Source organism: Leptodactylus fuscus, chromosome 2, assembly GCF_031893055.1.
Source record: "Leptodactylus fuscus isolate aLepFus1 chromosome 2, aLepFus1.hap2, whole genome shotgun sequence".
NCBI classification, from domain to species: Eukaryota; Metazoa; Chordata; class Amphibia; order Anura; family Leptodactylidae; genus Leptodactylus; species Leptodactylus fuscus.
In genome coordinates this window covers 9,021,765-9,040,564 of record NC_134266.1, presented here as the reverse complement: position 1 = coordinate 9,040,564, position 18,800 = coordinate 9,021,765, and the positions used below count along the sequence as shown (strand labels likewise).

Genomic DNA, 18,800 nt, shown 5'->3' with positions numbered 1-18,800 from the left:
CCCTGGCTGTCACTCCGGGCTCACTCCCAATCTACACAGAAAGTTAATGATGACATTTATAGAAGTGTATATGGTGTATTCGTCTAGATGGGGGGGCAGTGATCTCCTCACTGGGCGGCAGGACATTAATTGTCAGCAGAAAGACAAGGCATCAGGTCCCAGATGTATGTGATTGCTGGTGGTGCAGTACTCAGGAGTGACCACCTGGGGGCAGCACAGCTCATTCTGTAGCCACCTATAGGTAATGGGATCTGTAGTCACAGGAGATGTTACTGAAGAGGAGGGAAATTAACTCCTGCAGTTCTGGAAAAAGAAGTAGATGAGATTACACAATGTGGAAGGACCATATATATATAAAATATACCAGAAAATATCACTACATACATGTCCACTGATATATTCAGTATATACTGTACATATACATAGACTTCACAGAATGGAGGCCTACATATGTTTGCACCCTCGCTCCATACACATATAGAAATATTCAATATTTACCCATTTTTTTCAATATATACAAGTATATAAATATTCACTATATACACACACATATATATATATATATATATATATATATATATATACACACACACTAACTACACAAATATAAATATTCACTCTCTCTCTGTATATATATATATATATATATATATATATATATATATATATACACTCACCGGCCACTTTATTAGGTACACCTGTCCAACTGCTCGTTAACACTTAATTTCTAATCAGCCAATCACATGGCGGCAACTCAGTGCATTTAGGCATGTAGACATGGTCAAGACAATCTCCTGCAGTTCAAACCGAGCATCAGTATGGGGAAGAAAGGTGATTTGAGTGCCTTTGAACGTGGCATGGTTGTTGGTGCCAGAAGGACTGGTCTGAGTATTTCAGAAACTGCTGATCTACTGGGATTTTCACGCACAACCATCTCTAGGGTTTACAGAGAATGGTCCGAAAAAGAAAAAACATCCAGTGAGCGGCAGTTCTGTGGGCGGAAATGCGTTGTTAATGCCAGAGGTCAGAGGAGAATGGCCAGACTGGTTCGAGCTGATAGAAAGGCAACAGTGACTCAAATAGCCACCCGTTACACCCAAGGTAGCCAGAAGAGCATCTCTGAACGCCGCACAGTACGTCCAACTTTGAGGCTACAGATGGGCTACAGCAGCAGAAGACCACACCGGGTGCCACTCCTTTCAGCTAAGAACAGGAAACTGAGGCTACAATTTGCACAAGCTCATCGAAATTGGACAATTGAAGATTGGAAAAACGTTGCCTGGTCTGATGAGTCTCGATTTCTGCTGCGACATTCGGATGGTAGGGTCAGAATTTGGCGTCAACAACATGAAAGCATGGATCCATCCTGCCTTGTATCGGTAACGGTTCAGGCTGGTGGTGGTGGTGTCATGGTGTGGGGAATATTTTCTTGGCTCTCTTTGGGCCCCTTGGTACCAATTGAGCATCGTTGCAACGCCAAAGCCTACCTGAGTATTGTTGCTGACCATGTCCATCCCTTTATGACCACAATGTACCCAACATCTGATGGCTACTTTCAGCAGGATAATGCGCCATGTCATAAAGCTGGAATCATCTCAGACTGGTTTCTTGAACATGACAATGAGTTCACTGTACTCCAATGGCCTCCACAGTCACCAGATCTCTATCCAATAGAGGAGCATCTTTGGGATGTGGTGGAACGGGAGATTCGCATCATGGATGTGCAGCCGACAAATCTGCGGCAACTGTGTGATGCCATCATGTCAGTATGGACCAAAATCTCTGAGGATACTTCCAGCACCTTGTTGTATCTATGCCACGAAGAATTGAGGCAGTTCTGAAGGCAAAAGGGGGTCCAACCCGTTACTAGCATGGTGTACCTAATAAAGTGGTCGGTGAGTGTATATATATATACATTCCTGGGCTTTCTGAAGGTAGCACATGACGTTGTAGACACGCAGGCAGTATACACACAGATATCATACATGTGCACAGACATGTACAAGCCTACAGATCTACATACGTGCAGGTATATGTGCACAAGCTACAGGTAGTCAGACATATGGCAGAATATTCACAAGCACATATACATAATGACAAAAGCACATCAATCCCCCAGTGGGAGCCTGCGCCACCTCACATTGGGGAAATGTTTCAGCAACCATTTTGTTTTACATCCAGCTTTCCAATACACAGATCTAGAGCTCGGGCACCTCTCTATTTGTTTGTGCTGCCCTTGTATGGCCGGAGCTCCTAGTAACAGACTATAACAGGCTGACGCCAAATATTTGCTCCTTTTGATCTCATTATAATTAAATCCCCCCATTACACCCAGACCTCACGCTTCCACCCCCTCTATACCCGCACCTCACCAATCCTATCCATCCATCTCCTTCACTACACCCCGCCGCTAGATTTAATTATAGATAGAAAAAAAAATCCAGTCTGACCCTGGAGGTAGCCGAGTGAACGCCCGAGGTCACCGCCAGATACAACAGTAGTAACCCCTGGGGCCAGGTCTACATAATACTTCACACATACCAGTGCTGTGCAGTAATACAGATACTACTGCCATACAGTGCAGTTACATAGGTAATACCTCTATTTGGTGTAATAACACAAAGAATACAATGCTACACAGTGCAGTAACACAGCTAAGGGTGGGTTCACACCTGCGCCCGGTCTTCGCTTTCAGGTTTCCGTCTTCTGCCCAAAAACTGGACAAGAGACGGAAACCGGCAGTCACTTTTCAAACCCATTCATTTAAAGGGGTTTGGAAAGTGTCCGGCCATGAGCGCCCGTGAGCGTCTTCTGGTCTCCGTGGTGAAACTTTTTTTTTTTAAACCGGACACAAAAAGTCAGACATGCAGGACTGTGTATCTAGTTAAAAAAAAACAACCAATTTTGGCGCGGTGAACACAAAATGCTCACAGGCGGACACAGACTGCCGGGTTTCTGTCTCCTATTGGCAGAAGACGGAAACCCACAAAGCGGAGACCGGGCGCAAGTGTGAACCCGCTCTAACACCAGTGTTGTGCAGTGCAGTAATACAGATGCTACCAGTGCTATACAGTGCAGATACATAGGTGCAGTAACACAAATAATACCAGTGCTATACAGTGCAGTAATACAGATAATACAGATTATATAGTCACCACTAGAGGGAGCTCACTGCATACAGATTATACAGTCACCACTAGAGGGGGCTCACTACATACAGATTATACAGTCACCACTAGGAGGAGCTCACTACATACAGATTATAGAGCCACCACTAGGAGGAGCTCACTACATACAGATTATACAGTCACCACTAGGGGGAACTCAGTACATATAGATTATACAGTCACCACTAGGGGGAGCTCACTACATACAGATTATACAGTCACCACTAGAGGGAGTTCACTACATACATATTATGCAGTCACCACTAGGAGTAGCTCACTACATACAGATTATACAGTCACCACTAGGAGGAGCTCACTACATACAGATTATACAGTCACCACTAGAGGGAGCTCTCTACATACAGATTATACAGTCACCACTAGGAGGCGCTCACTACATACAGATTATACAGTCACCACTAGAGGGAGCTTTCTACATACAGATTATACAGTCACCACTAGGAGGAGCTCACTACATACAGATTATACAGTCACCACTAGAGGGAGCTCACTACATACAGATTATACAGTCACCACTAGGGGGAGCTCACTACATACAGATTATACAGTCACCACTAGAGGGAGCTCACTACATACAGATTATACAGTCACCACTAGAGGGAGCTCACTACATAAAGATTATACAGTCACCACTAGGGGGAGCTCGCTACATACAGATTATACAGTCACCAGTAGGAGGAGCTCACTACATACAGATTATACAGTCACCACTAGGGGGAGCTCACTACATACAGATTATATAGTCACCACTAGGGGGAACTCAGTACATATAGATTATACAATCACCAGTAGGAGGAGCTCTCTACATACAGATTATACAGTCACCACTAGAGGGAGCTCACTACATACAGATTATACAGTCACCACTAGAGGGAGCTCACTATGTACAGATTATACAGTCACCACTAGGAGGAGCTCACTACGTACAGATTATACAGTCACCACTAGGGGGAACTCACTACATACAGATTATACAGTCACCACTAGAGGGAGCTCACTACATACAGATTATACAGTCACCACTAGGAGGAGCTCACTACATACACATTATACAGTCACCACTAGAGGGAGCTCACTACATACAGATTATACAGTCACCACTAGGAGGAGCTCACTACATACAGATTATACAGTCACCAGTAAGAGGAGCTCACTACATACAGATTATACAGTCACCACTAGGGGGAGCTCACTACATACAGATTATACAGTCACCACTACAGCGAGCTCACTACATACAGATTATACAGTCACCACTAGGGGGAACTCACTACATACAAATTCTTGGCTAAATACATTTTGCTTACTCATAGTTTTTGAAGATTGACGAAAAAGTCCGGGGCATAAAGCAGGTCTGCCATGTGTGGATAGCTGTGATATTACATTGCAGGGTCAAGTTCTCTAATGGAACTAAAAATATAAATAAACAAATGAACATCTACTGCAGACTTCCCTCCCCCTCTCCAAAAAAAAGAAAAACCTTATAAAATGTGCTATATTTACCAAAAATTGGGTAAAAAAAAAAAAATCTCTCGGCACCATGTTAATAGACAACTGTAGCAGCTGTAATGGGGAGGAAACAATAAAGAAAACCTGCCGTGTCCTTGAGGAATTTATCATGTCCAGTACAGATCACCCCATCATCCACAATCAGGTGCACTCACCTTCTGCTGCTCTGGGGCGCAGATCCCCCAATTCCTTCCACCATCCCGTCTTCTCTGTAGCGCATCCTTCAGCCAGAGCTGTTGCGATATGACTGGGATTTAGTGAGAGTGTCGGGAGCAGCGCTGAGGGTCCTGCGGGGGAGGGGGTCACCACTAATTCCCTGAGATTGACTTTTGCTGATATAATTCCCAGCAGGAGGCGCTGTGTCACATGTCAGGACACTGACAACCCCACATGGCTATGGCTCCATTATGTAATTTGCTCACTGGGGGGTGACATTTATGAATATGAAATCATCTATAACTTGACAAGGAGTTTGGATACAGTGAGTATGAGATACGTCCTCCAGACCTGGATTGTGCACATTGCTGACTACCTACACCCATAGACATTAACATGGAGTTGCCCTCCCCCCTTTCCTCTCTTTCCTTTTTGTCCCTTTGTCTAAATCATTTATGAAGTCAGACCCTGATGTGGGACATTGAGGGCCGAGCTCACCAACTCCACTCCAGTACATTGTATTGAAAAGACTCCTGAGTATAATGATAGTGGTATTAGTGGGGTTTGCGGGCTCGCAGCCTTACTTATCGATCCCGACTCACAACCGCCTCTGCAGAAGGAAAAGCGCCAGGAGCCGTGAGCAGGAGCCAGAATCGGTAAGAAAATAGGGCCCGTTACTTGCAGGCGTTACTCCAGCAGGTAACGGCCTATTAAAAAAAAAATGCAGCGGTAGCGCACCCTGTGGCAGCCGCTACCACTGTTACCCCAGTAGTTATGCCCCTGGGTCAGGTGTTTGTGCAGATTGCCACTAAATTCCCCCATGAGCTTTGGACCGTGTGTCCTGGGGCACAGCCATGCTGGAACAGAAGAGAAGCCTTCACTGAACTGTCCCCACAAAGATAGAAGTCACCAAATTCACCAAAGTCAGACCAGTCATCAGATGCCAGACAGAGAAGTGTGATTTGTCACTGCACAGAAAAAATTTCCACTGATCCTGTGTCAAGTGGTGACATTGTACTTTACACTCCTCCATCTGACACTTGACATTGTACTTTACACTCCTCCATCTGACACTTGACATTGTACTTTACACCTCTCCATCTGTCACTTGACATTGTACTTTACACTCCTCCATCTGACACTTGACATTGTACTTTACACCGCTCCATCTGTTGCTTGGAATTGTACTTTACACCCCCTCCATCTGACACTTGACATTGTACTTTACACCCCTCCATCTGACACTTGACATTGTACTTTGCACCCCTCCATCTGACACTTGACATTGTACTTTACATTCTTCCATCACTTGACATTGTACTTTACACCCCTCCATCTGACACTTGACATTGTACTTTACACTCCTCCATCTGTCACTTGACATTGTACTTTACACTCCTCCATCTGACACTTGACATTGTACTTTACACCCCTCCATTTGTCCGTTGACATTGTACTTTACACCCCTCCATCTGTCACTTGACATTGTACTTTACACCCCTCCATTTGTCCGTTGACATTGTACTTTACACCAGTCCATCTGTCACTTGACATTGTACTTTACACTCCTCCATCTGTCACTTGACATTGTACTTTACACCCCTCCATCTGACACTTGACATTGTACTTTACACTCCTCCATCTGACACTTGACATTGTACTTTACACTCCTCCATCTGACACTTGACATTGTACTTTACACCCCTCCATTTGTCCGTTGACATTGTACTTTACACCCCTCCATCTGTCACTTGACATTGTACTTTACACCCCTCCATCTGACACTTGACATTGTACTTTACACTCCTCCATCTGACACTTGACATTGTACTTTACACCCCTCCATCTGACACTTGACATTGTACTTTACACCCCTTCATTTGACACTTGACATTGTACTTTACATCCCTACACCCCTTCATTTGACACTTGACATTGTACTTTACATCCCTTCATCTAACACTAGACATTGTACTTTACACTCCTCCATTTGTCACTTGGTATACTAGAGGAAGTTTGAACTTTGCAGTAATGGAGTCAGAAAGGCTTTGGTGACTTTTCTGCACTGTAATCCTTAATACTCAGTGGCGCCCCTGCTCTGTGGCTCTAGAACTCGTCTATCCCATGAATTCAGTAATTCTTTGGGCCTTGATGGGGCTGTGCTGACCTGGGGCCGTGTGCTGCCCTGCAGATGGTTGTCCCAGCAACACAGATGAGAGGGAATTCCGTCAGTCACAACAATGGCTGTGTGCAGACAGCGGCCCGTGTCAGGGAGGATCTCATTACAAGGCATCATTCACACCAGCACTTATAGCTGCAGGGAAAACTGCCCCATTCAGGGTAATTACAGACTGTGTCTCCCACACGGACTGTCAGGGCAACAAGGACTAACACTGTAATAATGTCACCGGGCGGTCAGTAACAAACACAGTGCACCATAGGGGCCCATTCATCAATGCTGGCGAACTAGGAATCCGTTCTGTAGTGCTAGACATATTTAGGAATCTGACGTCTGGACCATCTTAATATACAGTAGAGTGTTCTAGAAGCACCAAAATTCTGACTCCAAACATCATCGGACTAAAAGTGGGACAAATATTTGGCGCAGACATCAAAAACCTCACAAATCACCTCTCACATAGTGAGGAGACAAATAATTGGCGCACAAAGTAAATGGTCATAAATTCAGAAGTTTACACCATTTTACTTTACACAAGAAAATCGGAGTCATATTTATTATTTTCTGATTCGTAAATGTGTCGTACACACTTCTAAGCCACGCCTACTATAAACCACGCCCATTATAAGCCACACCCACACTGGTGCACACTGTTAATAAATGTCAAACGATATAAATTGTGGTGCAAATGTACAACAAAAAGTATCAGCCTTCTATTGATAAATATGGCCCATTGTATCCAGCATATACTAATCTTACAGCTTGTATAGTCCATGGCCCCATAATATTACAACTAAAGTCAGTGTCCCAATACCATCACTAGCCATAGTCAGTGGCCCCACAATACCAACAACTAGAGATGAGCGAGTACTGTTCGGATCAGCCGATCCGAACAGCACGCTCCATAGAAATGAATGGATGCACCTGGTACTTCCGCTTTGACGTCGGCCGGCGGCTTAACCCCCCGCGTGCCGGCTACGTCCATTCATTTCTATGCGAGCGTGCTGTTCGGATCGGCTGATCCGAACAGTACTCGCTCATCTCTACCAACAACCATTATCAGTGCCCCTATAACATCACCAGGCATAGTGCATCTGAATTACTTAGTTTATTTTACATATCTGACTACGTAGAACCCGGTAGAAAGACAACACTTAGAATGCTAAGGCACTGAACTAGTAAGTAGTGATGGGAGATTGAAACTTCAGAATAGTGAGTGCAGCTCTGGAGTATAATACAGGATAAGTAATGTAATGTATGTACACAGTGACTGCACCAGCAGAATAGTGAGCGCAGCTCCGGAGTATAATACAGGATAAGTAATGTAATGTATGTACACAGTGACTGTACCAGCAGAATAGTGAGCGCAGCTCTGGAGTATAATACAGGATAAGTAATGTAATGTATGTACACAGTGACTGTACCAGCAGAATAGTGAGTGCAGCTCTGGAGTATAATACAGGATAAGTAATGTAATGTATGTACACAGTGACTGCACCAGCAGAATAGTGAGTGCAGCTCTGGAGTATAATACAGGATAAGTAATGTATGTACACAGCGACTGTACCAGCAGAATAGTGAGTGCAGCTCTGGAGTATAATACAGGATAAGTAATGTAATATATGTACACAGTGACTGTACCAGCAGAATAGTGAGCGCAGCTCTGGAGTATAATACAGGATAAGTAATATAATGTATGTACACAGTGACTGTACCAGCAGAATAGTGAGCGCAGCTCTGGAGTATAATACAGCATAAGTAATGTATGTACACAGCGACTGTACCAGCAGAATAGTGAGCGCAGCTCTGGAGTATAATACAGGATAAGTAATGTAAAGTATGTACACAGTGACTGTACCAGCAGAATAGTGAGCGCAGCTCTGGAGTATAATATAGGATAAGTAATGTAATGTATGTACACAGTGACTGTACCAGCAGAATAGTGAGCGCTGCTCTGGAGTATAATACAGGATAAGTAATGTAATGTATGTACACAGTGACTGTACCAGCAGAATAGTGAGCGCAGTTCTGGAGTATAATACAGGATAAGTAATGTAATGTATGTACACAGTGACTGTACCAGCAGAATAGTGAGAGCAGCTCTGGAGTATAATACAGGATAAGTAATGTAATGTATGTACACAGTGACTGTACCAGCAGAATAGTGAGCGCAGCTCTGGAGTATAATACAGCATAAGTAATGTATGTACACAGCGACTGTACCAGCAGAATAGTGAGCGCAGCTCTGGAGTATAATATAGGATAAGTAATGTAATGTATGTACACAGTGACTGTACCAGCAGAATAGTGAGCGCAGCTCTGGAGTATAATATAGGATAAGTAATGTAATGTATGTACACAGTGACTGTACCAGCAGAATAGTGAGCGCTGCTCTGGAGTATAATACAGGATAAGTAATGTAATGTATGTACACAGTGACTGTACCAGCAGAATAGTGAGCGCAGTTCTGGAGTATAATACAGGATAAGTAATGTAATGTATGTACACAGTGACTGTACCAGCAGAATAGTGAGCGCAGCTCTGGAGTATAATACAGGATAAGTAATGTAATGTATGTACACAGTGACTGTACCAGCAGAATAGTGAGCGCAGCTCTGGAGTATAATACAGGATAAGTAATATAATGTATGTACACAGTGACTGTACCAGCAGAATAGTGAGCGCAGCTCTGGAGTATAATACAGGATAAGTAATGTAATGTATGTGCACAGTGACTGTACCAGCAGAATAGTGAGCGCTGCTCTGGAGTATAATAAAGGATTAGTAATGTATTTATATAGTGAAGGGGCTGTTTTATGCATAATCTACATATTGTAGATCAGAGGTGGTCGTGGCAGTCAGTGTGTGTTCAGTTCCACTCATGGATATTATGATGGGGGGGGGGTTACACTGTATCCAGGCCGCACTATTATGGATGGTTATATTATATCCAGTGTATAAGGATTTGTTGGGACATCTGTAGGACATGTGATACGTTGGCTTTGTACATTTTTCAGGAGACGCCGCTCTCCACATGTGACTGCGGTAATTCTAGACTACTCTGTACTGAGGATTATGGGTAGAGGGTTATTCTATGTGGATAGCGGGAGTTCAGGTGTTCTGTGACCCGATACAGTTAGATGTTGGGGCTGCTCTCACAGAGTATTATCTAGACTGGAGTCATGTGTAACAAACCCTCAGCTGTGGTTAGTATAAGGCTCTGGTCTGGAAGGTTTCCATTCACTGACAGCTATGGAGATATTGGAAATGTATTAAAGGCAGAAGGTGCTGGACATGTAGTGATGGATATCTGTTCCCCTACAGCAGAAGACGTGTCACAGTGGACCAGTAATGAATATAATCCAGCACCAGGCACCTCACGCCTCAGTTAGGGTATGTTCACATGTAGCAGAAGATTGGGCTTGTTTCTGCAGTAGGCCGTGTGATCTCGGCCACATTATACACAGCTGATATTTCCTAAACTCAGTGACCTTCGGGCAATAGATAGGTTGTAAATTTGTGACTGTTAGCCAGAAATAAGACCAAGGATTCACATTGCAGAAAAGCTGAGTGTTCAGTTGTAGATGTTACTGCAGCTTTTCAGCCACAGTCAGGATTGGATTTAGCAGCATGAAGTATAAAAGTGCCGCTATATTTCACATTCTTCATGAAGACATTCCTGGCTTTGGCTCAAAAATCTACAGCAAACACCACAGCTTTTCTGCAGTGTGCGCCCACAGCCTAAAGATATCGGTGTAATGCAACGGGTTCAACCCGGTCACAGACATACTGTATTGTCGTAGTCACTGATACATTGTTACAGTCACACAGATAGGTTGTCCTAGCCACGCTGATATACTGTAACAGTCATACAGATACATTGCGGTAGTCATGTTGATATATTACACTCAGTCACACTGATAAATTGTTACAGTCACACAGATACAGTGTTGTAGTCACATTGATATACTATTACACTCAGTCACACAGATACATTGTGGTAGTCAAGTTGATATATTACACTCAGTCACACTGATACATTGTTACAGTCAGTCACAATTTTGTGGCACTCACATAATACCGGCTCCATCTCCTCCTTACAGGATTCTCGCTGATGTGCGCCCCGTGCCGCTCTCGTATAATGTTACTTGGTCTCCAGCAGGTAACGTGACACTCGCATCGCCTTCTTCCATCCCTCGTATCCAGCGCTCATCATCACTTCTCTAATCCCGATCCTCCTGCCTGGGTCACACCCTGTTACCTGCTGGGAGGGAGCAGCCCAGGTGTTGATGTCGTCGTAGAAACCTGGGCCGTCACCCACCTGTCATCGGACTCTTCCCTGGCCAGTGACAGCCACATTCCAGTTCAGCAGGTCCAGGTTACCCGGTGACCCCTCCGGCATCAAACCCTGCGCCAACTAAATACAGGGAATGGGTGAGGTCAGAGAGGTCAATGTGGGGCTGCGGGGTCACAGCAGGCAATATCAGGGATTACAGAGAGGGGGCACTTACTTTATTCCAAATCATAGAATGACAAATCTGTAAATTATTTGTAAAAACGACTATTTTTCACATGACTCAGCATACATATAATATAAGCTGCAGTGTTCACACTGCTCATATTCTCCACCGACGCTGGGTGACATCTAGATATAGCCGCCATTATAATGTCCCCAAACATACTGAACTCCATCCTTTATTTAAATCTTAATTGCTGTTTATCCTGAGCTTCATGAATATAATGCCAGAATGAAAGTATACTGACACACAAGAAGGGGTAGCAGGAAGAAATAGAACACAGTTTAGTTAATAAGCTCTTTGGGGTCTTTAGAAAGTTGGGTGACAGTCAGTATAGGCATAATGGTCATTAGTTGTTCTTGCATGCACATACTTGGATAGTATGAATACATGGATGGTGCCCATCTTCAGGGTGTCGGGCTCTGCGGCCCCCACCATTTCATTGGGTTTGCTGATCTGGCGTTGAAATAGGCTCTGTCTGAAAAGGAATGGAAAGCCGACCCTCTAGCGCCATCTGTTGCATGGCCTATAGGATGCCTACTATGCCTATCAATATTTATATCTATTGTAAATAGATACAGCAATGTGGAGCGCCCTCTGGTGGCTGCTAACTGGTATTACTCTAGAGCCCGCTCATCATGACTGTGGAGCCTGGTGGAACTACAAGTCCCAAAATGTGAGTGACTAACTGTGGCGTTCACACTAAGGCCGCTGTCCTCCTCCCATGATTCTATCTACACCCCTGGAAAAACTGCAGAGGGACGGCTCGCTGGCGGTCAGTTTCAAAACTCATTCATTTCATTGGGGTTTTTACAGAAGACCGCCGGTGTCCGTATGCCGCCTCTCTGCCGTAAAACTGTTTTGTTTATTTTGCATGGACACACAGTCGGACATACAGGACTTTCTGTCCATGGAAAAAAAAACCTGTTTGACGGCAGAGAGGCGGCATACGGACACCAGCGGTCTTCTGTAAAAACCCCAATGAAATTAATGAGTTTTAAACTGACCACCAGCGAGCCGCACCTACGCAGTTTTTCCAGGGATTTAGGCAGAATCACAGTGGGTGGACAGTGGCACAAGTGTGAACGCCGCATAATACTTTTCACAGCTGAGGGTTTGTTACAAGCACCACTTGTAACGGAAACCACACAGATCCCATTATAGTCTCTGGGGTCCGTGTGGTTTCTTAGCTAACCGCTTTTTAATGCTTATAGGTTTCCGTTCAGGGGGGTCCCCAAGCGGACTCCACGAACAGAATACCGAACGCAAATGTGAACCGAACCTAAGAGAAATGTCTTCACCAAATACAGTTGTAACAAACCCTCAGCTGTAAAAAGTGTAAAACAAGCCATACGTGACATTTATCAGGATTCTTTTGTCTCCTCTGAATAAATCCCAGAGATGAAGTGAAGATCCGTCCTGTCATCACCAGCCTGATCTGAACACGTCAGGGCGGCCATGTAATAAGGGTAGGCAGTGTGGGGGAGGGGAGGAAGCATCTTGTACATGCTGGATATAGCGCTCTCTGCCAGGCAGCTGAATACAGATTTTATAGCTGTATCTCGCTTACTGGAAGTGAATGGAAACAGCTGCAGGGCCTGTTACTGTGTATCAGCGGCCCTCAGGACACATTGTAACCATTCACTGAGCGTAAGCAGAGATCCTAAAGATGCAAGGACCACAAGGTAAGTGTCAGTGAAGAGGTCTTAAGATGGCCATGGAAGAGGTGAAGGTCAGTGGGATCAGCGGACTTTCCAATGTGTACGAAGAAGGAGCCTGAGAGGGGGAAAGAAGGAAGAGTCTGGAAGGAGCAATGGCAGAGGAGTCGACCCCCTTGGATGACATGCACACGTGTATTGGGCTGAGCCTCTCCAGCCTTGACCTGGAGGGAATCAGGCTATCAAAGTGACCAATCTCACAGGGGAATAACCTAATAAGTCATGGGGGAGAAAAAGAAGGAAGTGTCTGGAGGGAGCAAGGGCAGATGACATGCACACTCAGCTCAGTCATGCATGCATGCATGTATATTCAGCATTCACCTACTAGGTTTGTTAGCTTTAAACAGTGTGGAGTCAACAGACCACAAGTCAAATCTACCCAACTTTATTCATCTTGTGGATTAGTAGACAACATCCTTCTATGATATCTGTTTTGTGGACATTGGGTCTGATAATACTGGTTGCAATACCACTCTTCATCTACAGAGGGCAGGAGAATTTATAAGACTTTCGGCTTGTCTTTATCTCTTAAAGGGGCGGCGTTTATTATAATCACTTAAGGATATGGTGACGAACATGAGACCAGTATCTTGTGAAGAAGGGGGCTAAGTAATGTACACGTAGTAATTAAAATTCATGAGTTTCATATAAATAGGCCACACCCCTAGTGTTATGCTCCACCCCTTTCAGAATTAAGAAAATCAGGACTTTCCTTAACAAGTCAGTATCTAAGGCAAACGCTGCTCATCCGACTAATGGCGGCCAGCACACACGGTATACACATATGACACCTCCGTGTAGGAAGGAAGTGAACTAATGCTGTACGGCAGCTGCCCACTAGGGGCGCTCAATGCATTAAACAACCTTCTGCTTATAAACAGCTATGTTAATACTAAGGCACATGAGAGTAGACGAGGCAGGACATGCTGGGATTTGTAGTCTCAGAGCAGCTGCAGAGCCACAGGTCAATAAAGTGCTAGAACACAAGGTTCTCCGAAGTCCTGGGCGCAGCGGCTGAATGAAGTCCGGCGGTAACAGCTCCGAATAAGAGGCGATTGAGTCAGTCACATGACCAGCGCTGTTCAAGAGGCCACTGCCGTGAAAATCAGCTGCAGTCGCCCTACATCGCTGTAGAGACCGCCCATAACAGTTACGTTTCCTCCTGTTTAGAGGAGCTGACGGTACAATGGCGGCCGCTGCGCAGGATGTGGCGAGGTCAGATCCTGGCACTGGTAGATTCACATCAAACTGGATCAAGGGTAAAAGTCTTAACCAGTCTGTAGGTTTCTGGAAGCTTCAGGAGTCCATACAGGGCACGTTCAGCCCAAAAGTACTTTCTGCATCCTGCGGGCGGCGACACTGGCCTCATCCTCTGAGTCAGACTCACTCTGTGAGGAGACGGAGCTGCTGGGCGAGGAACACTCCGGGGAGCAGAGGTAATGCATCAGCGGGAGCCGGTACTTCCCGCAGAAATCTACGAACTTTATGTGACGTACGCAGCTGTCAAAGTACACGCCTGTGAGGGGGAGAAAAGACATCAGAGGGGACGGGTTACTCACTGGAGCCAACTCAGAAGAACCCCAACAACGTCAAAGATAAAGGGGCATCTGTGCCCAATAGTATACAAGAGCAATACAGCATACCTAACCCCCCTCCCCCACCGAGAATCTGACTCTGATGTCACTAACATCTTTAAATCTGCAACCAGAATGGCAGCAACACAGATCCTGAAAAACATTACTTATCCTGTATTATACTCCAGAGCTGCGCTCACTATTCTGCTGGTGCAGTCACTGTGTACATACATTACATTACATTACGTATCCTGTATTATACTCCAGAGCTGCACTCACTATTCTGCTGGTACAGTCACTGTGTACATACATTACATTACTTATCCTGTATTATACTCCAGAGCTGCACTCACTATTCTGCTGGTACAGTCACTGTGTACATACATTACTTATCCTGTATTATACTCCAGAGCTGCGCTCACTATTCTGCTGGTACAGTCACTGTGTACATACATTACATTACTTATCCTGTATTATACTCCAGAGCTGCACTCACTATTCTGCTGGTGCAGTCACTGTGTACATACATTACATTACGTATCCTGTATTATACTCCAGAGCTGCGCTCACTATTCTGCTGGTGCAGTCACTGTGTACATACATTACATTACTTATCCTGTATTATACTCCAGAGCTGCGCTCACTATTCTGCTGGTACAGTCACTGTGTACATACATTACAATACTTATCCTGTATTATACTCCAGAGCTGCGCTCACTATTCTGCTGGTGCAGTCACTGTGTACATACATTACATTACTGATCCTGTATTATACTCCAGAGCTGCGCTCACTATTCTGCTGGTACAGTCACTGTGTACATACATTACTTATCCTGTATTATACTCCAGAGCTGCGCTCACTATTCTGCTGGTACAGTCACTGTGTACATACATTACATTACTTATCCTGTATTATACTCCAGAGCTGCGCTCACTATTCTGCTGGTACAGTCACTGTGTACATACATTACATTACTTATCCTGTATTATACCCCAGAGCTGCGCTCACTATTCTGCTGGTGCAGTTACTGTGTACATACATTACATTACTTATCCTGTATTATACCCCAGAGCTGCGCTCACTATTCTGCTGGTACAGTCACTGTGTACATACATTACTTATCTTATATTATACTCCAGAGCTGTGCTCACTATTCTGCTGGTACAATCATCGTGTACATACATTACTTATATTATACTTCAGAGCTGCACTCACCTCCGCACTTGGGGTTGGGACACTTGCTGGCTAAGTCGAGGTATCTCACAAGGTTTTCGGGCAGCTCCCATGGACTGTAGGGGATGCTGCGGCTCTTGATGGTTCGGCCCGCCAGCTCCAGTAACGTGGGTGTAGTGTAGGTCAGGTCTCGTACAAATCTCACCACCAGAGGATTTCCGCGCAGACTCAGCTCCTGCAGACGCACCAGGCTCAGGATCTCACGGGGCAGGTAGGTGAGGAGGTTGTTGTGGAGGCTGAGGGACCGCAAAGAGTGTAACCTGGAGGCAGCAGACAAAGGAGGTGAGACCATAATGGGGGACTACAGCACAGCATAAGTCGTGTCCTGTGATCAGGACATCCTCTTGGTGGCGCTCTCCCTTTGTTGCACTAATATTGACCCTGCTGAAGATGGTAAGGTAACTCTGGTGTGCACCACCTAGTGGAAGGGATCTGTACCACAATTTCAGGACAGCAGCTGGGACCAGACCACTGATATACTATGGACTCTGGAAGCTACTTCTACTCATGTGAACAGCACCTTAGGATTCACCAAGGTAGGGGGAAGATGGTACTTACTGTGCCAGCTGTGGGGGGACGCTCTGTATCCGGTTATCGCACAGCACCAGGCAGCTCAGGTAACGCAGGTTGGCAAGCTCCGGGGGGATGTACGAGATGAAATTCCCTCCCAGGTATAGGAACTCCAAGCTGTAAGACAAAGAGGACGGATTAGGGGATGCCTGTATGCACAATGTCCAAGCACCCCAAAACTGAGGTGTCCGTGACATCCAAGCACAAGTGACTGGAGCAGCTGTAAGTGTTGGTCGGCTGAAGGATTAACAGGAGGTTGTCACAGCATTGTGATACAAGGTGTCAGTGGGTCATGTGATTGCTCGTCTGGAGGATACGCCACCGCCACGGCCCTCACCTTTGTACACACTTACTATGGTCCCGATGAACCTGGAAACAGCACCTGGCAGAGAAGACGCAGATTAACCCCTTCCAGGAAAGCCTGTACATTAAATTCCAGGAAGAAGAATTCAGCACATTCCAATGACAGGAGGAGAGAGGGAGCCCCCAGGTGGACGGCAGTGGCACAGCACTCACTGCAGGGGATCCTGTGTGGTTCTTGGCTGGGGGGGGTCTTATAGAAAACGTTCAGACTGACACACAGGCAGAGTGATGGATTTACAGGTCATTCAGGATGTGACATTGCGCCCCCCACTGGCCAGAGACCCCCTACAATGTGAATGACAGAGGTTTATGATGTGAACAGTCATGTGGTGCACACTGATGGAATGGAAAGTTAGCGGATACATGGCAGGCGGTCAGCTCAGGTCCCTGCACATATGCGCTGTTCACATGGTGGAAACAGCAGAATGCTGCATGCAGGGAGTAGTAGTAGCAGGATGTGTGGAAAGCAACATTGCTTAGATCCATAACCATCCGTGTACAGGGTCGGACATATCGCCCCAGAGTGGCGGTCATTACAGACCAGCTGCAGCCCCCCCAAAAAAAACAATTGCAGCATTTTCTCCATGGCATCCGTAAAAAGCATAAAGTGAGACGTTGTCGAAAACTGACCCATAATATCCAGCTATAAAGGGTTAATGAACTGTGTCAAGTCTTGCTGGGAATAGAAGTTATAAAGCCAGTAACTATAGATATTCTGTACATTGTATCCTGTCAGGTCATGCTGGGAGATGTAGTCCGACAGTCAGTGATTATAGACACCCCTTATATTATGCAAGGGCATGCTGAGAGTTGTAGTCCTACAGTCGGTGATTATAAGCACCCGTGATACTAGGTCAGTGCATGCTGAGAGATGTAGTCCTACAGTCGGTGATTATAAACAGCCGTGATACTAGGTCAGTGCATGCTGAGAGTTGTAGTCCTACAACAGGTTATTATAGACACGCCATATACTGTTGGCCTCATATGTCCGGTCTCCAGGAGGTGCATGGCCAGCGCTGTCCCTTCATACCGTACCTGGTGATGTTCTCAATTTCAGCGGGGATGGTCTTTAGCCGGTTGCCCCCCAGGGACAGCGTCTTGAGGGTGGGCATCTGAAGAAATTGGCTGGGGAGCTCCTCAAACTGGTTCCCGCTGAGGTTGACCACCTCCAGCTGCATGGCGCCCATCTCCTTGGGCAGCGAGGACTCGTCCAGGCGGTTGTTCTTGGCCAGTAGGGTCTTCAGCCGGGTCAGTCCCAGGATCTCGTCCCCGATATAGGCCAGGCCATTGTTGCTGAGGTCCAGCAGCAGCAGCTGGGAGAAGGCGGCCACGCAGGGCGGCAGCACCAGCAGGCGGTTGTGGGGTAACAGCAGCTGCTGGGCCTCCCTCCTCCGCTCCGCAGACACCTGCTCCAGGCTCAGGTTCTCCAGCCCCAGGCGGGACAGATTCACCACCTGCTCCCCCTCTGCGGGCTCCGGGCCCTCCATGGCTTCAGGGGCCACTCAGACAACGGGGCCCCTCAATGTAACGCACCTCTAGGGGCCTCCCTGGTAGTGTCAGGGACCAGCACCAACTGTGGACACAACTTCAGCCCAAATCCCTGCTAGGAAGCTCCGGAGACCCCGCAGTCTTCTCAGCCCTGACCTGCCGCAATCTCCCCGGAATCTTATGCAAGTCCCACCGAGCCGAGCCCCGGAACCTGGATAGCAGGCCCTGTCCGGAGCCGCAGTGTTCAGTGCTGGGGCCGCTGTGGGGGCTGCCGGGCCCCGCAACCTGTATGAAGGGGCGGATA

At 46.1% G+C, this 18,800-nt stretch overlaps 1 protein-coding gene across 1 annotated transcript; it reads right to left on the bottom strand.

Annotated features, from left to right (window-relative positions):
- Positions 1-13,636: 13,636 nt before the first annotated feature.
- Positions 13,637-18,800, bottom strand: LRRC58 (leucine rich repeat containing 58). Its single transcript, XM_075263349.1, has 4 exons — positions 18,044-18,800; positions 16,634-16,762; positions 16,058-16,335; positions 13,637-14,783 (listed from the first exon to the last, which is right to left on the bottom strand). Exons 1-4 carry the CDS (start codon positions 18,493-18,495, stop codon positions 14,587-14,589), a joined length of 1,056 nt encoding a protein of 351 aa, XP_075119450.1. The 5' UTR covers positions 18,496-18,800; the 3' UTR covers positions 13,637-14,586.